The following is a 16506-nucleotide window of genomic DNA, read 5'->3' as shown; positions in this document are numbered from 1 at the left end:
CCCGTAGCTAACTCCTTCTGTTTCTTTGTTGGGTTTTCTAGTTCAGACTACTCAGAAAGAAAATTTGATTGGCTAAGCTCATCATTTTCTTTCCTTCTGTTTTTCAACAAAGCTTTATAAAAATATGATTTACACACCATTAAATGCACTCATTTTAAGAATACAAGTAATAATTTTTAGTAAATTTGTAGAGTTGTGCAACCATCACCATAATCCAGTTGTAGAACAGCTCCATCCAATGAAAAACTCCTGTGAGCTTATTTAGAGTCAATCCCCACTCTCATCTCCAGCTGCAGGCAACCACTTATCTGCTTTCTGTCCCTATAAAATGTCTTTTCTGCATATTTACTGTAAGTGGAATCATACCACATGTTATGTTTTGTGTATGGCTTCTTTCATTGAGTATAATGTTTTTGAGGTTCATACTTGATTACAATAGCTTTAGAATAAGTTTTGAAATTGGGTTGTGTCCTCCAACTTTGTTCTTTTTCAAAAGTGTTTTGACTATTCCAGGTCCTTTTTATTTCTGTACAAACCTAGGGTCATCTTATCAATTTCTTTAAAAAAACTGGGATTCTGGTAGGGATTGCATTAAATATATTAATCAATTATTGATCAACTTGGAGAGAATTATCATATAAAATATTGAGGTTTCTAATCTATAAACATGTAATGTATCTTTAGATATTTAATTTCTCACCAAAATAGTTTGCAGTTTAGTGTATAAATCTTGCACTTCTATTGTTAAATTTATTTCTACATATTTTATACTTTTTGATGCTATTGAAAATGGAATTATTTTCTTTATTTTGGATTGCCACTGTTAACATATAAAAATATAATTTATTTTTATATATTTTATATCCTGTGCTACAAACCGCTCTGTAGTGGTTTCAGTTTTATAGTAAATTCTTTGAATTTTCTACGTAGATAATTATGCAGTCTGCTAATAAAAAATGCTTTATTTCTTCCTTTTCAATCTAAATGTATCTATGTATTATCCATTGTTGAATTGTACTATCTAAATCCTCTGGCTATAATGTTGAATAAAACTGATAAGAACAGACATCTTTGGTATGTTCCAGATCTTAAGGGGAAAACATTAAGTCTTTCATTATTAGGTATGATGTTAGCTGTAGGCTTTTTGTATATGCCCTTTATCAAGTTGAGGAAATTTCATTATATTTCTAGTTTATTGAGAATTTTTAATGCAAGTGAATGTTAGGTTTTGTCGAATGCTCTTTCTACATTACTGATTTTACTAATATGTTGTATTACTTTCTTTGGTTTTCACATGTTAAACGAATCTTGCATTTCTGGGATAAATCTGACGTTCATATTTTATATTCCTCTTTACTTGTTACTGATTTTTTTGCAATATTTTATCGAATATATTTGCATCTATGTCTAAGGGCCATATTGGTCTGTAGTTTTCTTTACTTGCTTTTTCTTTTCATTCCTTTCTTGCTTTGGTGTCAGGGTAACATTAGCCTCAGATAATTATTTGTGCAGTGTTTTCCCCTCCTTTACTTTTTAAAAGAGTTTGGGAAGAGTTGATATGATTTATTTCTGAAATGCTTTATAGAATTGACAATTGAAGCCATCTTGGCTTGGGGTTTTCTTCATAGGAATATTTTTAGATCCTATTTCAATTTCTTTAATCATTGTAGGTTTTTTCAGATTTCCATATCTTCTTGAGTCAGTTTTAGCAATTTATTTCTTTCTAACAATTTTTTCATTTCATCTAAGTTGTCTAATTTGTTGGCTGAGCTGTCCTTTTAGTGCCAGGTAATATCACAGATTACTGCCCAGTCTTGCATTAATCTTCCTTGTGACCCATTCATTTGTGGCTGCAGTGGGATAGGGTATCACTGTAAAAGATGAGGCTGCCAAACGATTGTTCTATTGGGTAGAGATTAAGAGACAATTTAAGCAGGGCATAATTCCTTGGCAGTTGTATGCTGGAAAACATTCTGAAACTAGTTTTATGCAACACACTAGTTTAACACTTCAGCACAAATCCTCATACTTACTCTTGGGTTTGGAACTTTGTAATGTTGAAACAGCATTTGGAAGTGTAACACTTGCTACTGTTGTGTTTGAAATGGTGGACTCATTCTCCCTGACATGAGTGGTTGTGACTTTCAATCCTGTAAAAAGAATGAACAGTCATCAGGAGTATAACAAATCACCAGATCATCTTATTAATATTCATATTAATATCCAACTAAAACTTAAAGATTAATTTCTAGAAGTCTTCTGACCAAGCCTTAGAAGTCCAGCATTTTAACATTCACGTTTTGGTGATTTAAGTAATTACTTTAAAGAATGTGGAGGGACACTAACTTTCTTGTGTACATGCTGTAGGTTATCTCAGTTGATTGTCATGGTAATCTTATGAATTAAGTAATCATGTTGATGATTATTTTATATATAAGACTCAGAGGAATTAAGTAATTTCCCCACAGTCACATAACTTGTAACAGGAGAGAACCATGACCTGAATTCAAGCCTTTCTGATGCAAAAGTTAATCACTCAGCTATCCTGGGAAAAGAAAGGTAAGGATGTGGTAGTAATTAAGTATGGCACTATTGTTCTCATGCCACTTGGGAAAATATTTTCAAGCAGGTGGAATAGTCAGGGGATGAGGGATAATTGGACATAAATGGAATACACTTTTAATTATACTTAGTTCATTTTTTTTTTAAAAAAGAAAAAATTACAACAAAAATATAAGCTGAGCTTTTCAAAGATAACATTGGAATAAGATGACTTGAAACAACTTATATTTGCCCATATATTCTGAAAAAAAATCGATGCCCTTCAGTTTTTTTCAGTCTAGTATGGAAACATTGGACCAGTGAAGAAAATGCAGACATGCCGTTTACTGCATGCTTGGTGTTAGCTAGATGTGATGCTAGCTGGAGATGAGGGGAAAGCAGTTTAGTAGATCTCTAACACAGAGTAGAATGGAGCAAGAATTGCTGGTGCTTTCTAGAAGTGCAGTCAACTTCCCTTCTATGTCAACAAGCATCTACTGTGTAATACAAATCCTTAGTGCAGTTGAGGAAGTCATCCTGAAGAAAGGGATCATTTGCAAGAAGACTTCATAGACAGTGGATAAATATATTTTCCTTCAGGTAAAAAGCCTTTGGGAATTAGTGTGCAAACAAAATGAAATAAATTCAAATGTAGTCTACAGTGTTAATCCTGCATATGAGAGAGAATGAGTGGAAATAGCCACACATTTCAGAGGTATCACGAAGTGTTAAATTGGGAGGAAAATATGTGAAGTAGAGATAATGCCTTATTACAGCAAGAAAGCAGAAATTGGTATTCGTGTTAGCATGGAAGTGGGACAGGTCACCCAAGGTGCAGAAACTCAACATTTGAGGATGGAGTAACTCCTGGGGGTAAAGATTTTGCTTCCCACTGGAATTCCAACATATGTTTGGGAAAGATCAGAACGGGAGTTTCTCTTCAGAAATCTTTGGAGAAGAATTCTTCAGCTGAGCTAAAATTGGAAAGCATGAAAAAGCTATCCTGAAGGCCTAAGGAGTTCCCTAGTATCAAGCAGACTCAACAGTCTTGGTGGAGGGAAAGAGTATATATAGCTAAGAAAGATGTGGAGGGCTGCCAGATTGGAAATATGCAAAGAAAGGAGAAAAATAATGGAATAGCTGGGAATGCAATGCCAAAGATTTTGCTCAGAGAATTGCCTATTATAAATGTGGAATATATTTCACAAATGAGAATTAAAGCCTACACTCAATGTAGGACAGGTTGTCAATTATACCACATGAAGTAGGCCTTGGAGCAAATCTTGAATGTTTAAGATAAATCAAAATATTTTAAAATATTCATGGTAAACTCAAACTGAATAGAATAAAAGATGCTACCACAGCCACAAATTTTTAAACTTTACTAATATACAGAAATGCTTCAAATCCTAGTCTCAGGAGAGAAGAATCTATGCATGGTTGACTAACATTTATTAAGATATGAGAATCATAGTCATATTAACATCTTTTTGAGAAAATTTTTCCGGTTGTATTTATAGTTAACACATAGTTTATTCCAAACTACTGCCAATGAGTAATTCACACCTTCAGAGAAAAAGTGGATCAATCTTAAAGCTGGTGTTTAAATCTAAATACTTCCTACTTTCCCCTACAAAACAGTATGTACCTGCATTCATCTACAGTTATGAATTGCACTATAATCCTAGGCAATAGTGCATGCATTAGGTTTCACAAACATAATTTTTCTGGAGAAATATTAACTTATTAGAGAATTGCATCAAGATACATTGGTTTACATTTATGACTTGTGTTTTTGAGATTCACGTCTGTTTAAATTGTAGCCTTTTGTATAGGTGGGACACATTAAAGACAAAACATAATGAATTTATCCATAAATGAGTTGGAAAAAATAAGAATTTAACACAAGAGATGCTTGAGGGAGTCGTATCAGTACCGGATTGTAAATGGAGAAAAGAAACCTTGATTCCAAGCATATCCTTAGGTGAAAACCACTGCGTAGGGCTGAGAGGAATCTGAGGGAGAGGGTCTGTTTTATAATGATCTTGGAATTGTTAACGTGAAATTTATTTTGTATATTTTGAGGAATTAAGTTTATTGAGGAAAACAATAAATCAGGACATTAACTATATTAGGAATCTAATGTGTAGTTGCCAATTAACATGAAGGGATGATTTGTGGTCATGGATTTTAATTTTATAGGGAGGGAGACTGGCAGCTTTATTCCTTTGGAATTACATAATTTGAATTACAGCATTGTTTTATCTGATGCCCATAGGAGAAATGTCTGACCACTTTGTCTTAAGAAATAGAATAAAAGGTAAGAGACTTTTGACAAAGTTAGCATTTACTAAAATACAGGCTGTAGACTACTAGTACTGTGGTATATTTGGTTTTACATGAATAAAAGAACCTCTTAAAATATTTAGGAATAAATTTAATCAAGGAAATAAAAGAGCTGCACACTGAAAACTATAAAACATTAATAAAAAAACTAAAGAATTCACAAATAAATGAAAAGATATCCTATGTTCATGGATTAAAATAATTAATATTAAAATGTCCATATTACCCAAATCAATATATAGATTTTTAAAAATCCCTATCAAAATTCACATTATTGTTTACAGAAGTAGAAAAAAAATAATTTGTATGGAACCACAAAAGATCCTGAATAGCAAAACAATCTTGAGAAAGAAAAATAAAAGTAGAGGCATCACACTTCCTAATTATTTAAAATTATATCGCAAAGTTACAGTAATCCAAACAGTATAATACTGGCATGAAAATAGACACATAGACCAGTGGAAGAAAATAAAGAGTCCAGATATAAATCTAAACATATATGGTCAATTAATTTTCAACAAGGGCACCAAGAGGTTACTATAAGGAAAGGATAGTCTCTTCAATAAATTGCACCCAGGAAACTGTGCTACCACATTCAAAAGAATGAAATTGGACCCTTATTTGACACAATACACAAAAATCAACTCTAAATGGATAAAAGACCTAAATATAATACCTGAAATCATAAACCTCCAGAAGAGAAGATGGGGCAAATCTCCTTCACATTGGCCTCAGCAATTATTTCTGGATATTACATCAAAAGCTCAGGCTATGGTCTCAGCAATTATTTTTGGATATTACATCAAAAGCTCAGGCTACAAAAGCAAAAGTAAATAAATGGGACTATATCAAACTAAAAACCTAGTGCACAGCAAAGGAAACAATTAGCAAAATGAAAAAGCAGCTTACAAATTGAGATAAATAATTTGTAAATTATATATCTGATAAGGAGTTAATAGTCAAAGTTTATAAAATAAACATTTAATTTAAGTCTAATCTATCTTGAGTTAATTTTTGTATATGGTGTAAAGAAGGGGTCCAGTTTTAATCTTCTGCATACAGCTAGCCAATTATTCCAGCTTCATTTATTGAACCGGGAGTCCTTTCCCCATTGTTTGTTTTTGGCAGCTTTGTTGAAGATTAGATAGTGTAGGTATGTGGCCTTATTTCTGGGTTCTCTATTCTGTTCCATTGGTCTATGGTTACTGTAGCTCAGTAGTATAGTTTGAAGTCAGGTAACATAATGCCTCTAGCTTTGTTCTTATTGCTTAGGATTTCCTTGGCTATTTGGGCTCTTTTTTGGTTCCATATGAATTTTTAAATAGTTTTTTTCCAGTTCTGTGAAGATTTTCAATGTTAGTTTAATAGACAATACCATTTAGGACATAACCATGGGCAAAGATTTCATGATGAAGACACCAGAAATAGTTGCAACAAAAGCAAAAATTGACAAATGGGATTGAATTAAACTAAAAAGCTTCTGCATAGCAAAAGAAACTATCAAAAGAATAAGCAGATAACCTACAGAATGGGGGAAATTTTTGCAAACTCTGCATCCAACAAAAGTCTAATATTCTGCATCTATAAGGAATTTAAATTTACAAGAAAAAACAACCCCATGCCAAAAAACATGGGCAAAGGACATGAACAGACACTTTTAAAAGGAAGACAAACATGTAGCCAACAATCATATAAAAAAAGTTCAACATCATTGATTATTAGAGAAATGCAAATCAAAACCACAATGAGATACGCTCTCACACCAGTTAGAATGGCTATTACTAAAATGTTAAAAAAATAACAGGTGCCAGTGAGGTTGTGGAGAAAAAGGAAGGCTTATACATTGTTGGTGGGAGTGTAAATTAGTTCAAACATTGTGGAAGACAGTATGGCAATTTCTTTAAGACCTAAAAACAGAAATACCACTCAACCTAACAATCCCATTACTTGGTATATAATCAAATGAATAGAAACCATTCTATTATGAAGCACACATATGTCCATTGCAGCACTATTCAGAATAGTAAAGGCATGCAGTCAACCTAAATGACCCATCAATGACAAATTGGATACAAAATATATGGTACATATACAACATGAAATACCACGCAGCTATAAAAAAGAATGAGATCATGTTCTCTGCAGGAATATGGATGAAGCTGGAGGACATTATCCTTAACAAACTGACACAGGAAAAGAAAATAAAATATTGCATGTTCTCACTTATAAGTGGGAGCTAAATGATGAGAACACATGAACACATAGAGGAGTCAAGGCATAAATTATAAAAAATATTAGAAAATACTTTGCAGTAAATGAATATGAAAACATAATATACCAAAATTTACGGAATGCAGAGAAAGCAATGGAAAGAAGGAAATTTATAGGTGTTAACACGTATTAAAAGGAAGAATAGTCTCAATCAAAATCCTCACTGGCCAATTTGATAAACTAGAAAAAGAAGAGAAAACTAAACTCATACGAAGCAGTGGAAAAGAAACACTAAGGATTAGAGAAGAATGAAATAAAATAGAGAATAGAAACACAACACAGAAAAAAAAAAGTTTGTTCTTTGAAAAGATCTATAAAATTGAGACACTTTTAGCTATGCTGAAAAAGAAATAAGAGAGACGGGTCAAGTTATCAAAATTATGAATGAAAGAGGATTCATTATTACCAACCTTACAGAACTTAGAAGGATTATAAGGCAATGCTGTGAACAAATATATGCCAACAAATTAGATAATCTAGATTACATGGGCAAATTCCCAGGAAATCACTAACTACAAAAACTGAGGCAAGAAGAAATAGAAAATCTGATAGACTTATAATAAGTAAAGAAATTAAGTTAGTATTTTAAAAATTTTTCATAAAGAAAGCTCAGCACCAGGGTCTTCCCTGGAAAATTCTACCAAATATTTAAAGAGCAATTACTACCAATCCTCATAAAGTCTTTCAAAAATTAGTAGAGGACGGGAATGCTTCCCAACTTATTCTATGAGGCTAGTATTATTTTGATTTCAAAACTAGACAAATACATCACAAGAAAACTACAAACATACATTTCATGAATATAGACATAAAAATTCTTAACAAAATAATGTAAAGTTTAACACCATGTAAAAAGAATTATACCCCATGACCAAGTTGGATTTAGCCTAGGAATTCAAGGTTGACTCAACATATAGAAATCAATATCATATGCCACATTAACAAAATAAGGAATTTTTTAAAAACATGATAATCTCAATATAATAAGACAAGGCATTTTAAAAAATCCAATACCCTTGCATAATAAACACACTCCACAAACTAGTAATAAAAGAGAACTTCCTCATTCTAATAAAGGTCATTTATTAAAAACTCATAATTAACGTCATACTTACTGGCGAAAAACTGAGAGTTTTTCTTGAAAGTTAGAAACAAGACAAGGATGTCCCCTCCCACAACTTCTACTCAACCTTGTATTGAAGGTGCTAGCCAGGGTAGTTAAGCAATAAAATAAATAAAATAAAATTATAAATAAAAGAAAGTCATCCACACTGGAAAGAAAGAAGTAAAACTATCTATATTTGCAGATGACATAATCTTGCACATAGAAAATTCTAAGGAATACACATACACATATACACACACAAATTAGAGCTAATAAATTAGTTCAATAGAGTGGAAGGATATAATGCTAACATATAAAAATAAATTATATTTCTATATAGTAGCAATGAATAATCCAAAATTGAAATAAAAAATGATTTTACTACAAAATAATTTTATTTAAAATGAATAAAATATTAGGAATAAATTTAACAAAAATAAGTTTAAGCCTTCCACACTTGAAAACTACAAATATCATCAAAATAAATTGAAGAAGACATTGATAAATGGAAAGACAACCTGTGCTCATGAATTGAAAGCCCTGATTGTTAAGATGGCAATACTCCTCAAATTGATCTACAGATTTAATGCAATCCCTATCACAATCCTAGCTGGCTTTGCAGAAATCGACAAGTTGATCTCAAAATTCACATTACAATTAGCGTGATAAAATTGGCGTGGTAAAGTTGAATAGCCAAAACAATCTTAGATAAAAAAGAAAAAGTTGGAGGACTCACATTTCCTGTTTTCAAAACTTACTACGAAGTAATAGTAATCAAGAGTATATGATTCTGACATAACAATAGGCATATAGGTATAAGTGGAGTAGATTCAGGAGTCCAGAAAAAAACTCATATTAGGTGGATGCAAATGTAATTGCAGCTTTTGCATTGTTGGAATGTACCATTTCATACTGGCATACATTCTTAAATAAATGTGGTTAAGTTTTATAGATAGATAGATAGATAGAAAGATATCCCTATGATAAAATGAACTTCTAGATATATATTCTAGAAATATATATTTTCTAGAAGTATATATATATATATATTTTTTTTTTTTTTTTTGAGGTGGACTCTCATTCTGTCACCCAGGCTGGAGTGCAGTGGCCCAATCTCGGCTCACTGCAACCTCCACCTCCTGGGTCCAAGCGATTCTCCTGCCTCAGCCTCCTGGGTAGCTGGGATTACAGATGCATGCCACCGCGCCCAGTTAATTTTCGTATTTTTAGTAGAGACATACACATACTCAGGGTTTCGCCATGTTGGTTAGGCTGGTCTTGAACTCCTGACCTCAAGTGATCCACCCTTCTCGGCCTCCCAAAGTGTTGAGATTACAGGCATGAGCCACTGCACCCGTCCATGTTATATATAATTTTAATGGGCATTTCCCGTTTTTTTTTTTTTTTTTTTTTGCTAATGACATCACTTGCTGTTTATTTTATGTTTATTTAGACTATGGAAATGATGTTAGACAAAAACAAATCCAAGCGATTTTCTTATTCGAGTTCAAAATGGGTCGTAAAAGAAGTGCAGACAACTCACAATATAAACAAAGCTTTTGTCTCAGGAATTGCTAACGAACATACAGTGCATTCAAGAAGTTCAAGAAGTTTTGCAAAGGAAACAAGATCCTTGTAGATGAGGAGTATAGTGGCCAGACATCGGAAGTCCACAATGACCAATTGAGAGCAATCGTTGAAGCTGTTTCTCTAACAACTACATGAGAAGTTGCCAAAGAACCCAAACCTTGACGATTCTACAGCCGTTTAGCATTTGAAGCAAATTGGAAAGTTGGAAAAACTTGATAAGTGGGTGTCTCATGAGCTGAGCGAAAATAAAAAAAATCCTCGTTTTGAAGTGTCATCTTCTCTTATTCTACACACACAAACCATTTCTTGATCTGATTGTGATGTGTGACAAAAAGTGACAACTGGCAACAACTAGCTCAGTGGTTGGACTGAGAAAAAGCTCCAAAGCAGTTCCCAAAGCCAAACTTGCACCAAATAAAGGTCATGGTCACTGTTTGGTGGTCGGGTCCACTGCAGCTTTCTGAATCCTGGTGAAACCATTACATCTGAGAAGTATGTTCAGCAAATCACTGAGATGCTCCAAAAACTGCAACATCTGCAGCCAGCATTGGTCAACAGGACTCAACTCTTCTCCATGAAATTCTACCCCATGAAAATTAGAGATTTTCAGGCTTCAAAAGATACTATCAACAAGATTAAAAGATAACCTATAGAATGGGAAAAATATTTGCAAATTGTCTTGTAAACTTCTAGTCTTGGATGTATAGAGAACTCTTACAACTCGACAATAAGAGGACAAACAGCCAAATTTTTTAAAAAGTAGACAAAGAATTTGAGCAGACATTTTTCCAAAGACAATATACAAATGGCTACCAAACACATGAAATATGTTCAACATCATTAATCATTAGAGAAATATAACTCAAAATCACAATGAGATACCAGTTCACACCCACTGAGATAATTATAATTAAGACAGACAAGTGTTAGCTAGAATATGGAGATACTGGAACTCTCATACGTTGCTGGTGGAAATGTAATATAGTACAGCTGCTTTGGAAATCAGTTCCTTAAAATGTTAAACATAGAGTTAACCTGTGACTTAGCAATTCAACCTCAAGACATATACTTAAGAGAAATGAAAAATGTAGGCAGACAAAAACTTGCACATAAATGTTCATAGCAGCATTATTTATAATCATTAGCAAGTAGAAACAATGCAGATGTTCATCAATTAATAAATGGATAAACAAAATGTGGTATATCCATACAATGCAATATTATTTAGTAATAAAAAAGAATGAACTACAGATACATGTTACAACATGGGTGAATTTGAAAACATTATGCTAAGTGAAAGAATCCAGACACAAAAGGTCATATATTGTATGATTCCATTTATATGAAATGTCCAGAACAGGCAAATCTATAAAGAAGGTTAGTGGTTACAAGAGGCTGGGAGGGGGATATGGGAAGTGATTGGTAATTGATACAGGGTTTCCTCTTGGGGAGATTAAAATGTGCTGAAATTAATAGTGGTGGTGGCTGTAAAATCTTGTTAAAATACTGAAAACTTCTGAATTGTACACTTTAAAAGGGTGACTATTATGTTATGTGAATTATATATTTTTTAAAATTGTAGAAAATGAATCACTACTCACCATCTTCACTTGTTAAAAAAGTAACTGTTGACATCAGAGATGTCTTAAGTAATTCGTTGGTGATTGTTCCTAGTTTGATAAAATAGATTAAATTATTATTAATCATAATCTCATGTTATCTGTCAATAAATAAATAAAAATAAGTTAAATCTATAGGTGGACTGGCATCTCTCCTTTGTCTATCTTTAATTTTTCCCATTTTCCAGTTCATTTTGTCTAAAGAATATATGTATATTAAATATTTGGGTGGCCTACACACACACACACATTTTTGCATAATAAGTCCCCAAAACAAGTTTCCACTGAAGATTGTTACTTAGGTATCTTTAAACATGCAAAAAATTATTACAAAATTCTAAATTTTAATGTTTAAAATCATTCTTGTGAGAAAAGTGACATGGTCAATAGGACCTAGGAGTATCATGCCTTTTGTTTCTCTAGAATTACATTTCATTTTATTGATTTAGTTATGGCACTGAAACTGCTAAATGAACATAAGTCATGAAGGAACTTGAAAACTTCTGTATTAATTTGTGTGCCCTTCTTTGTTCTTGAGGGCAGTATCCAATTCTAGTCATTTTTTTTTTTTTTTTTTTGGAGACAGAGTCTCGCTCTGTTGCCCAGGCTGGAGTGCAGTGGCGCGATCTTGGCTCACTGCAAGCTCTGCCTCCTGGGTTCACGCCATTCTCCTGCCTCAGCCTCCCGAGTAGATGGGACTACAGGTGCCCACCACCATGCCTGGCTAATTTTTTTGCATTTTTTGTTAGTAGAGACGGGGTTTCACCGTGTTAGCCAGGATGGTCTCAATCTCGTGATCCTCCCGCCTCAGCCTCCCAAAATGCTGGGATTACAGGTGTGAGCCACTGTGCCTGGCCTCTAGTCACATTTTTAATCTTAGTATCAAGAATTATTCCTGGCATACACTAGGCATTTAGTCAATGTTGTTTCAAATAAGGAAGCACTCATATAACACATGAAAATCAACCAAGGGGCAAATCTGCCCTAAGTAGTCAACGTGACTCATCAGTTTGATACCTACTCTCCAACTCTCTGTAATCATCTTTCTCCTCCCTCCCTCCCTCCTTCCTTCCTTCCTTCTTTCCTTCTCCTTTTTCTTCTCTCCTTCTTGCTTGACAAGGTCTTGCTGTCACCCAGGCTGGCGTACAGTGGTATGAGCATACCTCACTGCAGAATCAGACTTCTGGCCTCAAGTGATCCCCCAATTTCAACCACCCAAAGCGCTGAGATTACAGGTGTGAGCCACAGCACCCGGCCCCTCTTCTTTGTTCCTTCCGTTTTTAACAATTTTATTTTAGACTCAGGGGGTACATGTGCAGGTTTGTTGCATGGGTATATTGTGTGATTAGGGCAAAAAGCTATATATTTTTAAAGATATTATATTATTTTGAGTCAATAGATGTTTATAATAGATTAAATCATTAAGATATCATAATTTTATTCTCTGCAAAATTGTTTCTTAAACTAGCATTCATTCATGCCATTTTCTAAAACAATCTTTGAGAACCATGTTGAATTCTATTTAGGCTACAACTGTTTCAAAGAAATGTCTAATTTGTAAACATTTCGTATTTTGTGATGATAAACTAAAAGCAAAACATCAACTTTGCCACTTCAAAATTCTATGAAAAGGAAAAACCAAAAAATCACGTACAAAGATATCCCAGGCACTTCATTTTCTATTTAAATATAACAGGGAACAGAAAGACAATGAATAAAAGGAGAAAGACTACAGAGAAAAATGGGGTACCCAAACTCATTTTTTTGTGACTAATCATATAAGAAATTTCCAAGAATGTTTTTAAAATTTTGTTATTTATAGTTGTATCTAGTTAGTTTCTACATAGAGGATGTACAACGGAAATATCACCGTATTTAGCACCCTGTGTGAGATAGGTGGTCAAAAGCATCAGGCTCCTTTACTGACCTCAGCTGAAATTTCTGGCGCTAAATATTTTAGTACCAGAAATCATTAGTATCACTGTTGGGACACTTTTATTCCTGCATTATAATTCAACTCATTGAAAAATACTAGACTATTCACTGTTTTTAAAATGAAGCTGAATAATAATCAACTTATTAACTTAAAAAAATTAAATTTCAAGTTTCTTTTTTATCCTAGAAGTTCATTTTATGATAGGGATATTCAACATCTGTCAAATGTTGATTTTTAACTCCAGCCTTTTGGCCTTTGCATAAAATGTGCAGTGCACTTGATGTACATCTAGGAAGAGGTCAAGTCCCATTTCTCTAATTGGGTGAATCTCTGAAAGCAAGCCCTGCTCCAGGCAAAGCTCTATCAATCACTTCTGCCACTTCAGTGATTATGTTGCTGCAAGAAGAATTCTCATCTCAGTTGCACATTTTCCACTTTTCTGATGATAGAATTTCTGCCATTGGCAAGAAAAATCAATTTGATTTGATTTAGAAAGATATAAGCACTACTAGACCAATGATCTTTTGACCTTTAAACAAAGAAATTCTGATTAGGAAGACTTAAAATGAAAATAAAGACGCTTCTCCATGTTGTGTTTTTTTGGTAAATACTTTCATCGTGGCTAAGAGGACCATACTGGCCATGAGAAAGAGGGAATAAGGGACTTCTTCACTACAGATACCTTTTTTTTGTATTATTGAGTAATTTTAAAAGTTATTATTTTGGAGAATGGGACAATGTATAAAACTCCTCCAAATTTAAGCCCCTCACAGGCCTGAAATTAGTAAGTCAAATATACTGATACACAATCCCTAGAACATAGTAATTCTTAAGATAAATTCTCCATCTCCTTTATTACTGTGTACTAATTGTGTTGCCCTTAGGAGGATGGGCATATTAAGTGTACTTAGTCTGAATCATCTAACCCTTAATACACGGTGGTGATCAAGTAAGCCAGACAAAAAGGAGTTATTTTCTCTGTCTTCTTTGTCCAACGTTGTTCCCTCATTCTCCTATAAGCACCACAGAACCCAATTTGCCTAATGGCTCTCTCAGCCCTACCACCCTGCCAGACTTTCTGTTTCCCACTCTGGATCCAAGCAGCTGGGCATCTGAGAGCCTGCCTTTCCTGCTTTATCTCTCTTCCACCTCGCTCTCTCAGTAGCTCTCATCAGAGACCCTAGAAGAGACTAACCTCCTTCCTTTAATTTCTCTCCCATGGCTGGATTTATGTTTCGAGATTTTAACCCTTAAAATTCTCAAAATAAATATCAGATGATACTAAAGTATTATTATTTATTTGGAAGATTTGATGATGGCATTGTAGCTTTGTGATTGTCTATATTTTTTGAGATGCATATTTAATGTATAGAAGTACACTGGCATGAAGTCTGGGTTCCCTTCAAAGTACCTTGACAACCAAATTAAGAGAGAGAGTGAAACAGAAAGAAGGCAGGAAGGGGAAATAAAAAGAAAAATGAAGCAAATGTGATAAAATCTAGATAAAGAGTGATTTGGGGAGATGGGCATATGGAGATTCATTACAGTATTCTCTACTTTCAGATATAGCTGTCTATTTTTATAATAAAAATTGATAAAAAGTAAAACTTCTCTGACCCATTACATTTTTTATAATTGTATATGAATAATTTAACAGTCAAGTGCGTAACTACTGAAGGACACAGACAACAGTGTAGTTTATATTAAATGTGTAATATAAATCAGTGAAAGTGTCCCAAAAAAGGAGTGTGTGTGTGTGTGTGTGTGCATGTATGTAACCTCAAGTATTCTATGCACTTGCTTCAAAGAAGGTTGCTTCAGTGTTCTGCTATGGGGGACCCCAAGTAGTAAAGTTGCTAGAAATGGTTTGATTTCATCTTATAATTAAACAACGCAGAAATAATGGACTATGATCATGGTACTCTTTGTCTCTGAGAATCACCACCCTATTCAAGCCCAGCAAACTAGCTTTCATTGGTCTTCTGCATACATTTGACCCTGGTCTTAGATTGAAAATTAAGGGGGGAATAGAGAGAGGTAAAAAAGACAGCATAGGAATTTCAGTTATCCATTCCATCAAGATATATGATTTTCTAGGGTCTTTCTATGACCTTAGCATTCTAACCAGAGTTTTTGCCCATAGACAATCCACAAATCTGTTTTTCTTTTCCACTGATTACAGGACCTGTGTGATATGCCTTATTTTATGTGTGTTGCAAGATGGGCAGATGCAGTATGCATTGCATTGATAACCTCTTGTTTTTTTAATGGAAGTATTCTAATGGCTTTTAACATTTTTGTGGATGGTAAGGTAATCTCCTTTAATACCTAGCTAGAAAACATGATATAGTTGTCACTCAGTCCAGCAACAATAATGATTACATTGCTACTGAAACCTACAAATTAAATCTATTATCAACACAATACAACCAACAAAATCAGTCTGTTATTAGTACAGTTTCACCATGTTGGCCGTGCTGCTTAGATGGAGAACTGGAATATTTAGAAAGATATTTTATGACTTAGGACATGGCAATTTCTTTCTTCTCTAAAAATAAACTTTGTGTATGTAACATTCACAATAGAATCATTCTCAAACAGGTTGTGATCCCAAAGAATATCAACAAAGCAGCCCACTGAGATCTCAGGGTTTTGTATGGAACCCCAAATAACACATAATTTCAAAATCGTGAAATAGCACTGACCTTTATAACAATCGGGTATAAGATCCCAAATTATTTTTTCATACTGATGTATACACATACTACTAATTTTATTTGTTAAAATTAAACTAAATTTACTAACAATTAATCCTACCTTTAGGAATTGTTCCAGTTGTTGGTGTGATGGTAACATTTTTCTGTAATGATTCTGTGTTTGGTGTTATAGATGTTTTTGTTGTAGTAGCGACAAGTGATGAAGGATCAGCTGACTTTATAACACCTAAAAAATGTAAATGAAAGTAGTTGCATTAACATTTACATATAGTTCGCCAATTAATAGACTAGTATATTTAAACAAATATACTGTATATATACTACTGTTAACCCAGTCAGTAGAACATGAATTTGCAACCAGTTTTCCAGTTGTAATCAATT

At 33.6% G+C, this 16506-nt stretch overlaps 1 protein-coding gene across 2 annotated transcripts in view; it reads right to left on the bottom strand.

Annotated features, from left to right (window-relative positions):
• EMCN (endomucin) overlaps positions 1-16506 on the bottom strand; it is a 128841-nt gene that overhangs the window by 72612 nt on the left and 39723 nt on the right. Inside the window, exons 2-4 of one of the 2 annotated variants that reach the window (XM_032178492.2) lie at positions 16226-16351; positions 11455-11523; positions 2034-2150 (exon numbers count right to left, since the gene is read on the bottom strand). In XM_032178492.2, the coding sequence (XP_032034383.1) occupies positions 2034-2150; positions 11455-11523; positions 16226-16351 (312 nt within the window). The remainder of the gene's footprint in view (positions 1-2033; positions 2151-11454; positions 11524-16225; positions 16352-16506) is intronic. The other variant, XM_032178573.2, reaches the window with a different exon arrangement.

The sequence above is a fragment of the Hylobates moloch genome, unplaced genomic scaffold (assembly GCF_009828535.3).
Source record: "Hylobates moloch isolate HMO894 unplaced genomic scaffold, HMol_V3 SCAFFOLD_2, whole genome shotgun sequence".
Taxonomy (NCBI): domain Eukaryota; kingdom Metazoa; phylum Chordata; class Mammalia; order Primates; family Hylobatidae; genus Hylobates; species Hylobates moloch.
The sequence above is the reverse complement of the archived record's forward strand: the minus strand, read 5'-3'. Positions and strand labels throughout refer to the sequence as shown.